The 16,345-nt window shown below is 45.8% G+C and overlaps 1 protein-coding gene and 1 non-coding gene across 2 annotated transcripts in view; both read right to left on the minus strand.

Moving 5' to 3' along the window:
- The window catches only part of CWC22 (CWC22 spliceosome associated protein), a 92,062-nt gene that overhangs the window by 15,526 nt on the left and 60,191 nt on the right, over positions 1 to 16,345 (minus strand). The window contains exon 14 of the mRNA XM_088476353.1: positions 2,861 to 2,938. Within this exon, the coding sequence (XP_088332479.1) occupies positions 2,861 to 2,938 (78 nt within the window). The remainder of the gene's footprint in view (positions 1 to 2,860; positions 2,939 to 16,345) is intronic.
- LOC148519566 (U5 spliceosomal RNA) lies at positions 11,903 to 12,017 on the minus strand. Its single transcript, XR_015878927.1, has one exon. It is a non-coding gene; the product is annotated as a U5 spliceosomal RNA (small nuclear RNA).

Consider the following 16,345-nt stretch of genomic DNA (forward strand, 5'->3'; position numbering starts at 1 on the left):
CTTTGGAAGCCGCATTGGGCGCCCTGCTTGGATCACTGGATAGACGGTGGAATCCATAGTGTCAGGGTAGCGCAGGGAAGGAAACTCACTTTTTTTTTTTTTTAACCTCTCCTAACCCCACCCAATATTACATTTGTTTTGGGGGTGACATTGGGCCTGATTCAGGACCTCATTCAGAGTCGGTCGTTGCCGCCGCCCTGTCGTAAGGTAAAAGGGGCCGGATATGCAAATGAAGCGCTATCAAGTTGCGTCGTTAAGATGGGATCGTTAGCTGGACGAGCGAGGGGAGGATGCGGCCGTAAGACTAAAAAAACGCCCCCTTCTCGTTCCCATTACACGTCATCTCCGGGCATATAAGGATTAATCGAGACCATCGGAGCTGCTCGTAGAGCTTAAGGTCCACCATACCCTCTCTTAAGCTCTACGATCAAGTCAGTGTAAACACCTCCCATGTCACATGTGCCATGACACTACTTAGTTAATTATGCACTCCCATAAAACGCCGATTGCATAGTCAGGCACGCCTGCGTTCGGATCTCCACTCCCCCGTTCACAAGCACCTTCCCCTGTTACCACCCACAAACGCCTCATCCTGTCTCTCGAACTAACGACCTGGCCAAGTTGAAGGAGAGAGCAATTTCTGATCGTAATAGCTAGTTTGCGCACGCGCATTGTGAATTTTAAGCATGCGCAGTTTAGCGAACATCGGTGGCGTATGACCGTGTGGCCGCAACAACCGACTCTGAATGAGGTCCTCAGTGCCGGACGCTAATGTGATTCTCACGCAGACTGAACAATTGCCCATACGTATAAGTCGCACTGCATGTGCGCAGCGTTCGCACATAGGAATCTGCCGCAAAGTGAGTGACATGTCAGTGTTTGGAGGGTGGCGACAGGGACTGGTCTGAAATACGTAGGCGTCTGTCAGTTTGAACGCAGTTACATGGGCGTGCATAAATTAGCCTATGCAATCTCCTACGCAGCTCTGCGTGTCAACAGAGCTCCCAAGACTGCGTCAGGTCAGACCTGCCGCGAGGTCGAGATGACCGCCGATGTTACAGATATTTTACGCAGGTAAGCGACGTCGCACGCAGGTCAGAAGGCAGCAGTGGGCGTCTTTATGCTTGGGTGATCTTTGCAAACATTAGCATATTTTCGGAGCTCTGTTGCGTACGAAATCGCAGCTGCGATCGCATTATCGTTCATCTCTGAATCAGCCCCATTAACAGCCACTGTGACACTGTAACGTAGCATTTCGCATGCAGATACAGTCGCACATAAGGGTAAGGAGACACCTGCCCATAAGAGATATTACACTGTAGTTTGAAAAGGGCACAGCTGAGACTGGAGCGAGTGTTAGAGGGTACACATTACTAAGGTGATGGCTTTAAAGATTCGTGGCCTGGGAGAATTCCTGACTTGGTAACGTCATGGGACAAGTCTCATAGGTATATATAAAATCAACGATTCCTCGATTCCTGTTTTTTTCCCCATAAGGTTTCCTACAATAATTACATTCTCAAATATACTAGCTATATCGGTATAACAGTCCCATTTGTCAATACATTTGATCATATCCGCTATAAGCATGTGTAGTGAGAAAACCAGCAAGATCCTTCCTCTAAACGGATTTACATCTCTGAATCAATCCCTACAGCTACTGTACAGTGGTTCAGTACAGCGCGAGGTCTGTTTCCTTCTGATGAATGAAGCGTTGCACAAATAGGATTGTGTAAATGGAAAAGAATGGGACAATTAAACAACCACAGTGAAGAAGTCACTAGTTACAGTTATTTAATTTAGACCTATTTCAAAGTATCTTATGAACAAAATGCCTTGTACGATTCATAGCTAAGCTGAATGGATGTAAACATTAATTAAAAGATACTGAGCGAGACTACCATTAAATTGGCTCCCCCTTTCTGGCAGAACACTTAGCTGCTAATTGTCCAAAGTATTACAAATTACATGCATGGATACTCTAGCGGCACATGCACGATGCTCCTGGATTTTGGCTGACGAGGCTCATTTTATATACTTTTGTGTAAAGGCCCCCATACATCAACCAGAGATGGATTGCTGCGATCCAATCGGAAATGCCGACCGACCGGACATCGATGTTCCGCGATCCGTCGCAGGATCGGTGAAATTGCACATGTTAAATTTCACCGATCTGCCAATCACGATCATTTTTTGATCGTGATCGGCAAATCTGTGAAATCCAACATGTTCGAGTTCACCGATGCGCCGACCTGGCATCTCTGGATCGCCGCATCGCGGTGATCCGACGCTGATGTATGGGGGCCTTAACACTCCATTTCTATGTGCCTGAACAGAACACGGCTTAGAATTCTTTAAGCTCGTTATAGCCAATCTACTCAGCTGCTGCTCAGGTGATTCGTCATTTTCAAAGGACCTTGCAATACAACCAACAAGAACTTAAGAGCCCTCTATACATCAGACGGCCATTTCCTCGATCCGACCGGAACCGCTGATCATAAACGCCATCGATGATCGCCAATCTGTTGGGGAATCTGTGAAATTCTTCATGTTAAAAATCCCTGATTGACTGATCACGAGCATATTTTGGTTGGTATCGGCAAATCGGGGATTTACATGTTGGTTTTCACAGATGGCCCGACCGTGGCATCTGGCGATAGGGGCATTGAGACAATCCGTCGCTGAAGTATGGGGGTATTTACATAAAGAAGGGGAAAGGTGAGATTTAAAGACCCTTTAAACCAATCACATCTTTATTTAAAAAAAAAAATAATTTAAAAAAATTGATTTTCATATCCCTTTAACGATCTCCATGAACCCAATAAGCTAAAGAAAAAAAAAAATGGAACAATTCACTTACCCCAGCGAGCAAACCAAAGAACTTCTCATATGTCCTCTGCTGAGCACAGCAATCCAGTATCATGTTGCAAAGTTCTTTCTGTTTAAAAATAAAAAATTTAAATATTCAGTAAGCAGATTTTCTTCCCACAGCTGCAGAACAATAGACAGCAAAGCTAAATGTGCAGAGAGGCATTTCCCATTTGTTTTACTTCTTAAGTAACTGTAATGAATACAATAAAATATGATTGCGCTAGGGCTTTCAGCAAAGTAGCCATATAATGGATGACAATGCATTCCAAGCTTTTTATTATTATACATGACATTATATTTGGAGAGCGTTCAGCATTAATAAACGTGTTAAGCGAAGCACGTGTTCTTAAAGGCACATTCAGAGAAAGACGGACATTACAAAAGTTGTGCAAATAACTAGGCCAAAAGTAAATACGGAATATATAATGCTAGCAACAGAGAGCCTAATCCGAGCGGGTCCACTTCACCACCAGGGCATGCTACCAAAATGCCAAATGACACGGAGGACTGCTCACAATAATTACCAACATTTTTAACTTAAAGGCCCCCCCCCATACATCAGAGACTGATTGCAGCAATCATGCAATTTGCAATCGATTGAAAAAGGGAAAGATTTATATACACAATCGATTGTGGCAATTCTGCAATCGACTGAAAAACGGAAAGATTTTTATACACAATCAATTGCACGTTGCTGCAATCAATCTCTGATGTATGGAGGCCTTAACTGTCCAGCATAATCAGATTAATTTAGATCAGTGGTTCTCAAATTCAGGGCCTGATTCAGACCCGCTGGCGAGTGCTGAGCGCTCGCAAGCGGGTCGATGTTGCCCAAGTGCGCATACGCACGAGGGAGCCGGCTCCGTTGTGCGCATGCGCGAGACCCGAATAACGACGGCCAAGCCGTCGTTAGGGGTCTCGCACCCAAAGGGGGCATGCTGTTGATGGTGATTGACAGCACATCCCCTTTGGTGGGCGTGGCTGCCCAGACGGAGGCGTTCCCATGGGAACGCCTACCGTCTGGGGCCGGCCCCACTGACATCACAAGTGATGTCAGTGGGAGTGCTTTTGGCTCTGATAGAGCCAACAACACTCCAGGCCATGCGGTAGCGAGACCCTCCCGCATGGTCTCGTCGCAAGCCCGATGGTCGTAATGGTCTTGACCATCGCGACCATCATTTTGGCCGCTCGCTATAGCTGTAGGTGGTCACCCACAGCTATTCGAGCGGCCAGGAGGCCGCTCCAAAAAGGAGCAGGGAAGGCCCTGGTTCAGAGCGAGCGCTCTGTCAGAGCGTCCGGCTCTGAATCAGGGCCTCAGTCTTTAGGAACCCAAACAGGTCACCCAGCAGGTGCACAGGTGTACTCATTACTCACTGACATTTTTAAAAATATCCACAGGTGGAGCCACTTATTTCACATGTGATTCTGTGAGGAGACCTGGAAAACATGCACTGTTTGGGGTTCTGAGGACAGAGTTTGAGAACCTACGATTTAGACCACAGGTTTTGAAACTCGCTTCTTCTTACTCTTTTTGCATGAAAAATGCTGCAGCATAAGAGAATCCATTATAAAGACCTGATACAAAGCAAATACATATATTTATTGAGGTAAGCAGACACCCAAAAGAGGGGAATCTACACTGTTGAGCCCTTGGTTTGGATTTAAAGGGACTTTCATAGTTACACCTTTCCAGTGTGGTTTTGTTTCACGAGAGATATCCTTGTATAATAAATTTCCTACTGTATTGCACTATGAATATTTAATATTTATATGTAATTGAACAACATTAAAGGGGAGGTAGTTATAATTCAGACAGTCGGGATACCGGTGGCTAGAAATCCGGTGCCAGAATCCTGACACTTGTCACAATGCCGTCGCCGGCATCACGACCGACAGCATCCCGATGGTAAGTACTGGGGTTAGCCACTATGGGGGAGGGTTGAGCACTAAAGGGGGAGGGTTAGATTTAGGGTACGGAAGGGAGAGGTTAGGTTTGGGTTGCAGGAAGGGAGGGTTAGGGAGAGGGTTAGGATACTAACCGACAAGTGTCGGTATCCTAAACCCCGCCATCATCCCGAGCGCCGGCATCCCGTTACCCAACCCCATTAAGGAAGTTTACAACTCCTTCAGTTAAGAAAGTGCCATTTTCACCTAGAAAACCAACATCTTATGCGCCAGTTATACGATATAAGGTGACTCTTCTGAGTAGGAGAATAGGCTGCTAAGTAGTCAACGTTCATTGCGCAGATCAATATCCCAATATAGGTTTTCCGTAAATCCAGTGGGGGATTTGACCTGATCTAGTTCAGGTTCCAAAAATCCCTATGCAAATTCTAGAACAAGAAATACCTGCACATTACTGTACGAATCAAAAGTGAAATGGTGAGGAGGGCCAGCAGAAAGAGCAGATCCAGATATGGGATGAAGATTTGCAGTAGAAAATATTATACAGCTTCATTCAAAAATCCAAGCAAATGCTGCACAATATGCAGGAAATCACTAAATACTGCACACGTATTGTGCGACTTACAAGCACTGCTAACCATGCATATGAAAACAGACTAAAGGCCCCCGTACATCAGCAATTGAAAGTATAAAAATCTTTCCCTTTTTCAATCAATTGCAGAATTGCCACAATCGATTGAAAAAGGGAAAGCTTTTTATACACAATCGATTGCAAATTGCACGATTGCTGCAATCAATCTCTGATGTATGGGGGCCTTAACTCAGGAAGCTATTTGGAGGATTGGCCAACTACAGGGACATGCATGTAAAAGGTGCCCATCCACTAGAAGACATGAAAACGACTGCATGATTACGACATTGTAATCGTGCAGTCGTTTGTCAGTCTGTGACTGACCGAGCAGTCGTTCAGTGTAGGCACAATCAATCATCTGCTAACATGCTGTACCTGACGTAGACATTTTTGCAAACGATTTATGGACGATAACGTTATCGGTCAATCACTCATTTTAACAGTCTTGGATGGGCACCTTAACAGCAGATAATGGGAGTTGTCACAAAACCAGGGTTGGTATAAAAAAAAACAGAAAAAAAACAAACAAACAAAAAGGTTTTTTTGGTTTAAACCATTTTTTTTTGCATTAATCTTTAAATGAAAAGAAAATTAAATCCTGCTTGTTATATTAATACTGTGAAACATTGATATGTATTAGAAACCTTGAACAATCACCTATTAATGCTTTCTAACATTAGCAATCCAAAGTTTTTACTCTTTGATATGATTTGACAGCTTTAAATAAAACTAATTTTAGACTAAACATAATTAAAACATGCAAAAGCACTTTTCAAAGAAACACACAAACATAAAAAAAAAAAAAGAAGTTAAGCATTAAGGCCCCCATACATCAGAGATTGATTGCAGCAATCGTGCCATTTGCAATCGATTGTGTATAAAAATATTTCCCTTTTTCAATCGATTGCAGAATTGCCACAATCAATTGAAAAAGGGAAATATTTTTATACACAATCGATTGCAAATGGCACGATTGCTGCAATCAATCTCTGATGTATGGGGTCCTTCAGAACTGGAAATGTCACTGGCATTAAACATTTAGAATAAAAAAAAAACACTCGTTTAGAGGCTTTTTCAGTTCCCAGCCTGTTTCGAAACTTTGAATAAACTAAACCGAAAGAAGAAAAAATTATTTCTACACTAGCTGAAGATGCTGGAGTCAAAAGTAGTTCAATAATAGGAAATACATAAGAGTTAACTTTTTTCAATTGCGCTTTTATTTGCTTGACCTCCATTCATAAGATGACACTTTTGACACCACTGAAACCAAGGGCCATGTTCAATTAGTGGCGAAAAGCTGTTTTCTGCGAAAAAGTTTCAGCGGTGACGTCATTTCGCCAGCGGAAACTTATCCCTGTATTTAATTGTGGCGATTTTTCACCGTTGCGGAAACAATGCAATGTACCCGGCGGAAAATTCACCTATGAATAGCTGTCGGAAAAAAGTGCAGAATTGTGGTTTTGGGGTGATAAGGTGGGGAAACCAAAGGTAAACTGCGTAAAAAAAAAAAAAAAAAAAACCTAAAAGAACACCCCAAAATAAGACTCTGAAAAAGGGGGCAAAAAAGTACAAAGTTGGGGTACAAACTTAAAAAGTAGCGATATAGACTTTAGAAGGGGTATTCTTTACCACTTGTGCAAAGACGCTAATTAGCAGCTATTGAGAGCATTTAAGTACTCCAAATACCTTCAGCAGGGCTATTCGGGCACATCTACCGTGATCCCCAATGTTAATGCATCCTTTGGGGGGTGTCAGGCTGATTTCCCCAAATCTGCCAGCACTTTTAGCCTGTTTGCGTTTCGCCGGGTGCCGTTTTGTCCTTTGGTATTGAATAGGGGGATAAGTGGGGACGTGCACGATACTTTTTCGCATGGAAAACCAGCGATGACGGCGAAAAGTCCGGCATGCGTAAAGTCCGGGACTTTTCGCGTCTAATTGAATACGGCCCTAAGTCTTTCTTTCTACCACTCATCTCAATAGGAGTGAAGCTTTCGAATTGCTATACAAAAACTTAACTTGGAGATTAAACCAGGAGGTGTTTCTCTGTGTATTGCCTGTTTTATGTGTTGGTGTTTAATCTAAGATTGAGAATGTTAGCTGTGGTTTCTTTCATGCTCTATGGGATCGATGGGGGAGAAGTCTTAGCTTGATGCAAGGCAGATTTAGCACCTCTCTTATCTGGTTCACTCTCCCAGGGACGGCTCTTGGGGTGTTTGACCAGTGCGACCATAGAAGGCGCACCCCCTCCCAACATCCCGATTTCAGTGGGGCAGCATTGACCCAACCGTTGGCCGAAGTGTCCCGCGGGTGGTCAAATCACGAGGTTGGGAACCCCCACCGCAGCAGCTGTGCGGCGGTGCCGGACCCCAGAGTAGCTGAATTGATGCTATGCGGCATCCATTCAGTTCCGGGAGAGGGCTGGGGGAAGCCCAGCTAGTGACTAAGTGCTGGGCTCTCCCCCAGCCTGACATTACATGGGAGGCGTGCCATGCTGGCACTCCCCCCAAATAACGTCAGTCAGAAAGCATGGCCTATGGTAATTAAGTCACGCCCCCATTTTCAGCAGCGTGCAACTAGAGGTGCTTTAAGCCGAACCGGCACAGGGCGCGGCTACCCCTGGAGCCGGCCCTGCACCCTCCCTATATCTTTATAGTGTGTGTGATTTACTGTATTGGTTTAGCTTACTCCAATAAAGACCACAAGCAACAAGAATGTGGAATAATACCAGACACAGCATAATCTAAAAAAAAACAAAAAACATTTGGTTTAAACCATAGTTTAAACCAAATAGTTAAACCATAGTTTAAACAGAGGTGGTTTAAACCAGCCAACCCTGCACAAAAACAGGATTTTGGTACTTACCGATAAATCCCTTTCTCCGATTCCACAGGGGACACTGGAGTTCAAGACAGTGGGGTATAGACGGTGGTAGAGCAGAGCCTGGCACTTTAAATAATTCTGAAGTGTGACTGGCTCCTCCCCCTCTATGCCCCATCAGCCCCAGTTTAAGAACTTAGCCCGAGAGGAGACGGTAGACAATAGGAAAATGAGGAGAAGGAGAAGACCACAGAACGGAACAATACCGACTGAAGAAGAACAGAGGAACCCTCTGCAGGGAACACATGCAGTCACACAACTAGATAAGGACCCAACAAAACGGCAGGAACGCAGCGCTGGGCGGGCGTCCAGTGTCCCCTGTGGAATCGGAGAAAGGGATTTATCGGTAAGTACCAAAATCCTGTTTTCTCCTTCATCCACTAGGGGACACTGGAGTTCAAGACAGTGGGGACGTCCCAAAGCCAACCTCCCGGGTGGGAAGCGCGGAGTACTTGCCGACCTTCCGGCCAACCGAAACAGGGACAGCCGAAGACTGGAGGCATGTCGTAGAGCCAGGAGACAATCAGAGCTCCTTGCTGAACAGTCACAGACATTCCACAACTTACAGCGTAAATTCAATGGAATACGGCTAGAGAGAGTACCCGCAGATGAAAAGCATCAGAACACCGTAAGCTCAGCCAAAAACAGACCAAGCAAGACCGTTGGGAGCAGAAAATCCCAACTAGAATCCATAGAATGGCAGTAACATGAGAAGAAAACTCGAGAAAACCGTATTAGCGACAACTACAGGAAGCTGCAACAGTCTCAGACAGCAGAATCCCAGCACTGCGGGACATCATATAGATAAAAGTATAATGAGACCAATATACAGAGACAGAGCTGGACCTGTCCACAGACTCCTAACAAAGCAAACAAGGAGGCAAGAATCACGACCTAACAGTCGCCCTGAACCATTCTCGAGGTCCAACAACTAAAGGGTTGGTAACCAGTGGAAGGTTTAAACCATAGAAGTTGTCAACGAGTGGAGATCCCACTGGGCATGAGGCAGAGGCGGATACGAGAGGATTGAGACTACAATTCCTTCCAGTGGGTCAGACGGCAGTACCACCCATCCTGTCAAACAGCAGACAACTTCCTACATGATGGTAGAGTGTAATCAGTACCAACAACTGGCCTGAACATAGTATGAAAACACCCAGGATACGCTTAGCAGAAAAAGAGCACGGATGCCACCTCCACCCAGGGAGAGCTACCAATATAGGGAAGTATCCCATCCGCAAGGCTAAAGCACTAGGACAACTATGAAGGTACCATTCAGGTACCTGTCAGTGTGCTGAATTTATCAACAGATACTGAACAGGAAACAAACCAGGCCCCCTGTATGGAACATAGAGACTGTCACACTTTATAGTAAAGATGTTGTACTTCAGTCCATAACCCCAACAGATTCCAGTAGAATAGGGTCACAAATCTCAATGTTGCAATTATGCACCCACACACCAGGAAAGCTCTAAAGTGTACAGCCAACTGATTTAAAAGAGCGGAAGGCTGCTAGGACAGCAACTAGGGTGCATAAGAGAGAACAACAGCTATGTCAGGATGCATGAAAAAGAAAGCATCTGCCGAGGCATTAGTGGGGTAAGCCTTCTTACCTGTGAGCGACCAGAAGCCCTCTGGACGCTATGTAGGATGTCACTGACCTTATTCATCTCACAGCAAACCACCACGTCAGGTACAGAGAGTAGCCTCAGTGGGCAAAGATCAATGCTCTACAGCACGGACTTCAGTCTGGAGATGCTGCAGAAGAAAATACTGTAGAAACTAGCAAATTGTTAATGGAGACAAGAAGGTCGTACAACAGGACGCTATACCTGAGCCTGTTCCATTAGGGATATGTATCCATATAGAGATTACACATACCCCAAAAACGGTCTGCTAGTGTATCCTTACATTAACACTTATAATGGTGAATTGTGTATTACGCCCACAATCTGATACAACCCAGGCCAGACCCTGCCTTTATCGGCGGGTGGCCCTAGGCCTCATGTAAATTAACTAAATAAGCCATGAGGATGGAATAGATCCTGGATTCTCTATGTACTGATAGGAAATGTACCCAAGGGACCTACAGATACCTATTGTAGTGAGATATGCGACAAGACAATAATATAAGGTACCAGAATCGATACCGAGAAAGGTACCTGTACATAGACATAGAATGCGTTAATTATCCCAAGTAAAGAAGAGATATATCCGTAGTGATAACGCCAGTCAGGGGCAAAAACAGATTTCTCCAATTATTAGGAAAATTCATACAAGGAACGGGAATATATCAGTATATATACACATTCACACATATAAACATAGCTGCATGAAAAGGCAAACTCTCTGAAAGGAAGAGTTAGTACCGACATAGTAAGTCACTTGTCAAACTCATGCACCAGGAGATCCGCACGCTACATTACACATATATATATATATATATATATATATATATATATATATATATATATACATATACACACATACACATATCCCGCACCAGGAGATCAGCATGCTATATCTATATATACACACATTGCATTCCTAGTGCCTTACAAGTTTGCGCCCTAGAGTGTAGTTGTAATTAATAGGTCCCCTGAAGTGGACACTGTAGATATAGACTAACGGAAACAGGACTATAACCCGAGGCGGGTGTAAGTACATATCCTTATATACATGTGTGGACATACAGGAAGGCCCCAGGACATGTATAGAGTCCATACTAAAAGCAATGCCATAGGAGTCTCTGACTATCCTATGTAAGCTGCAGAACATGTCTCTAATCTATAGAGCCACCATATAATATGTATGGATATAAGCGACAGCTTCTGGTAAACCCTGGCAGCTTTCCAGACGTGGAATAAGATGTATCTTAATGAATGTGGAAGTATAGAAATACCTACACTTATCCATAATTATATACATAATATACACACACCACCCAATCCCTAGGGAGAGATGGTGTAAAGCGGAGTTATAGAACAAACTACCAGATCAGGAGAGTCCAGCCTCCCATCGCAGCATCCTCTTTAAATATGCTAGGTATCAGACATAAAACTGATAAGAACATATCCTACCCCTGCTTTAATGGTAAGGATAAGAAGCAATTATATATATATATATATATTTATTATATATATACACACACACATACATCTGTATATACACACACACACACATATATATATATATATATATACATAACACATACATAAATCCCTACATGCCTACGCGTACCTACATACAAGATTAGTAGGTGGCGATATAATTTGAAAAATATAACATGGGCAATAGTTAGAAGGAACTGAGCCCCAGGTCTAAACGCAGGGTTTAGTACAAAATACAAGTATATACATACATGTGGCTTACCTCCACACAGGGAGACTACTCATGTGCCGCGCGTGGCCGTCATTCTGCTACGGTGTTGGGGCAGGAAATGTTAGCAACGTACTATCCCAGACTGATTGCGATTCTGGGACTCTTCCGTTACCGGTGTACTCGCCTTATCAGGTGTGCCCTTCTGGCTCCAGATGATGGAAATCAAAAGATGACCTCAGTGATGTGAGACAGCAATGCCAACCACTACAACGGCCATACGTTACTTCTTGTGTGTGCAGCCCAGCAGCTGCCGGGCATCAAAAAAGTACATGAAACTCATGATTGTTTCTCTCCACGGAAATCTTTAGTAAAAGGCGAAAGATTTATTCGATCTGAAGAGAAACCACAGTATAAGGGAATAAATAAGATATAAATCCCTATAGATGCACAGATGCATACCTTCTAAGGTAAGCACCGAAGGCTGTTGAGATTTAACATGTGTAGCCACATATGTGCATGAGAAGAGTACGGCTCATTCTTTAGGCGAGCCAATGTGAGGCATAAGCCTGGGGATGGGACGCACCCTTGTGCTAACCTTGGGTTAAAGATATGCAATAACCGTCATTTCTGGCAGCAGCCAGAACAGTGGCCCCAACTATTTAGGCAGAGTGATCTCTGGCAGCTATAGATGCAAGAAACACACTGCATTATTCTGTTACACATCAAGCATATTTGCCCCAGATGTTCAATGTAATAAGCCTGTCGCACCTGGTATACCCAGGCGGCCTCCCATCCAAGTACTAACCAGGCCTGGCGCTGCTTAGCGTCCAAGATCAGACGAGATCGGGCGTGTGGCCGTAGGCGCTGATAGATATGTGGTGGGCAAAGTGGCATGGACACAACCTCTATATTAGGCTGTGGCATGTTCCTCCCCGTGCTTCAGGGTGCCTGGGACCCGGACACTCACTCTATAATAGTGGCGGCGGGTCCTTTTTTTTTTTTTTATATAATATTAAACCAGTACACTGCCCAGATCCGTAGGGGAACTACTTGCAATATAACCGAGATAAGGCAGAGCCCGATCTCTATAAGGACTGCAGGTTAAAGTACAAACTCCACAGTTGTGCCGTTAAACCTAATAAGACCAGGTGCTGTAGGTTTAAGTAAAGAAAAAAACGGTAGAGGCCATATGCAAGCACAGGGAGAACATACAAACTCCAAACAGCTAGGGCCGTACTGGGAATAAAACCCACAACTCTGTTAAGGGTTGCACCCCCCACACAACTCCAGAGTGAGGATGCAGGAGATGCTGGCAATAAGCCCCGGCTCCTTTTAAGGCAGGTGCATATGCTAATAATACTCCTGGAGTATGGCGGCATCTGTGCACGCCAGCATGGAGTAGACTCTGCCCCTACTATAATAAGCGGGCGGGGCGCAAACAATGTATTGTAGGCATAATGCGAGTGGGGGAGCGGGAATGAAATAGACAGCGCCGGTGCAATCTTCATACAAGCACCGGCGCCGCTACCCGCAGCCGAGAGCGCTGTGAATAACAGCCTCGCTTCCCGGCGGCTGTGTGCAGAAGCCAGCGCTTCTACAAGCACCAGCGCGGCAGGGAACAGCCGCGCTGAGTAGCACCCTAAGCCCCGCCAATTGGTGCACTATGTAGACTCCCTTATGGGAGTAGCGGGGCGCGGCTGCTCCCTCCTCGTGGGGATAGAGCAGAGGGAGGATTCGGCTCTCGTGAGAGCAGCAAACAGAGCGCTGTCAGGCTCTATAAAGTAAGACAGCGCTCATCGTGCAGGGATCAGGCATGCTGCTAGGCAGCAACATTACAGACTGTCTGAACAGTCTCCCTGTACTGGTATCCGCGCTCTATGCGCGGTAGCTCCGCCCCTTGTAATAACGCTAGCGGCGTTACAGGATTCCAGGAGGGGATATACTACAGTATATACCACATGAGCCTGGGAGGGGGCGGAGGGGCCGCAGATTAAACTCCGTTTCCCATAAGGGGAACAGAGCTATACTTACCACTGCTGGCATCAGGGCTGCAGCTAGGCATTCGGAAGCACGGACACAGCCTCTATATTAAGCTGTGGCGTGTCCTCCCTGAGCTACTGCCAGGGTGCCTGGGACTCCGACACGGACTCTTTTTTTAGTGGTGGCGGGTCACCTGATGCCTCCATGTAGCAGGCTGACAGACGCAGTACTCTGTCAGCCTGTCCTCAATGCTTTGTGAAAGCTAGAAATTAAAATAAAAGAAAAAATACTAAGAGTGGGCTGGAGCTCAGCCCTATGTGACCGGCTCTCTCGGGCACATTCTAAAAACCGTGGCTGATTGGGCATAGAGGGGGAGGAGCCAGTCACACTTCAGAATTATTTAAAGTGCCAGGCTCTGCTCTACCACCGTCTATACCCCACTGTCTTGAACTCCAGTGTCCCCCTACTGGATGAAGGAGAAACATATGAAAGCTCTCTTTGAAATTACACCGCAATAAGGACGTTTTCTGAGTTTTGTTCAACATTCAGAGAAGATGTAAATGAGAAGCTGGTGTCCTCCAGGGTACAGATGCCCCACAGGAGAAATAAAAAATTAAATATCCTAGGGTATTACAGTACCATTGATATTAAGACCTGTTTCACACTACAAGGGGGTGATGGATAAATAACAAGAGATATGGTAAGAACTTACCTTTGTTATCTCTGTTTCTACGAAGTACATAGGGTCCACAGGGTTGACCTTGGGGTATAGGTTGGGAACCAAATCCGGGCACCACGCAGTTAAAGCTTTTAGCTCCCAGGATGCACTGGGTCCACTCTCCCTATAACCCCACCCCCAAGCCAGAGGCACCTCAGTTTGTAAGTAGCCAAAGGCCGGAGGAGGAGAGAAAAAGAGAGAGAAAACTGGAACACTCAATAACCATACTCACAGAAATGGGAGACGGAAAACCGGTGACCAGCCACACAGCCCATATGAAGCCAGGTGCGTCAGGGCAGGCGCCCTGTGGACCCTATGGACTTCGTAGAAACAGAGATAACAAAGGTAAGTTCTTACCATATCTCTTGTTTTCTACTTCAGGGTCCATAGGGGGTCCACAGGGTTGACCTTGGGGATGTCCCAAAGCAGTTCAACCAAGGGTGGGGGCGCTCCTGTGCTGAGAGGAGAATCCGTCGCCAAAAAGGAAGCATCCTGAGAGGCAAAGGAAACCAATGCCTAGAACCTTAAAAAGGTGTGGACAGAAGACCACGTGGCCACCTAGTAAGGCAAAACAGCCGAGGCGCCACAGCGAGCCGCACACGAGGGTCACATGGCCCGAGAAAAAACAAGCATCAACAACAGGAAGGCCTACCCATGGGTAGGCCCCTGAGGAAGACCTACGAGGCCATCCAGCCAACATTTGGTTATAGGCCGGCCATCCTTTCCTGTGAAAACCAGAAATCTCAGACCACCAATAAGGAGTCCGATTTCCGTAAGGAACCTGAACGGATCACATAAATCCAAAGAGGCCAGACCACAGTCAATGAGGCCACACCAGCCGAGAGGACTGGGGACAGAATGGCCGTACCATAAGTTCCAGAATAATATGGAACCTGAAAACCACTAAGAAGAAACACAGGGCGAGAGCAACTCACACCCTGACATGATGCCCTCCAGAAGAGGGAGCCACATGAGAACGCTCCCAATTCAGACACTCTCCTGGTTGATATAAACACCCTGAGAGAAAGAGAGAGCCTAAGCAATAGACCATGTAATGGCTATCACAACCAGCGGTTCCATTGACTGTCCCCGGAGGTAACGAAGAACCACTACTTACTCCCAAGGAGTCCCTAGGGAGGACAAATGGAGGCATAATCAAGAAAACACTCCAAAGGATGAACTGGATACCAGAGTGGAGCAATTCCATATCTTAACCATACTGACAGTGTAGAGATCCGCACTGTCAGGAAGACCAGGCCAAGTGTGAAACCCAAGCCAGCCGGAAGGAATGCCAGAATATCTGGAAATCCTGGACACCGGAGGATTGTATCGACAGGTACAATACCATAAGATTTATGGCTGCCACAGTTTGTGGTAGGTCCCAGCAAAAGCTGATCCATGTGCTCTAATCATTCCAACGATGACAAAGCCAGGGAAGCCGTAAGACCACTGTAAGGACACAGTCAAAGACAAACGACCCAGGTCCAAGGCAAAACCAAGGACCCTGAGACAACAGGTCCGGGCAGTGAAGCATCAGGGATGGAGTATCGATGTAGAGACTCCGAAGATCCAAGTACCCCTGACATCTGGGGCAATCAGGAGCCACCAGCAGGAAAGCATCTCCGTCTCGATTGAAAACACTTCCAAAGACCTCGAGGAAGAAGGGAGACCGGAGAACACAGGTACACAAAGTGGAAGGACCACTTCACCGACAAAGAGTCGCTGAAGGTTGCTTCAGAATCCCCAGAGCTGGACTGTAACACAATAGTGTGATAAAGTCAGAAGGCCATGAGGGTCACCTCAGGGGGGCCCCCCCTGCTCACCAGGAGATGAAACCTCTCTTGGGGAAGAGACTAGTCCCCGGGATGCACGTCGTGACGGCTGAGGACTCCCGCTTCCCAATGGAGAGCTCCTGAAATGAACGCTGCCGAGATGGTCGGGAGGAGACCCTCGGACTATGTCCGAATATGTGACATACCTGTCATTGCCACCCAACGAACAGTGTTGCTAAAAAGGAAGCCACTGTCCTGACCCTGTCGGAC

This window comes from Taudactylus pleione, unplaced genomic scaffold (genome assembly GCF_031769625.1).
Source record: "Taudactylus pleione unplaced genomic scaffold, aTauple2 ptg000188l, whole genome shotgun sequence".
NCBI classification, from domain to species: domain Eukaryota; kingdom Metazoa; phylum Chordata; class Amphibia; order Anura; family Myobatrachidae; genus Taudactylus; species Taudactylus pleione.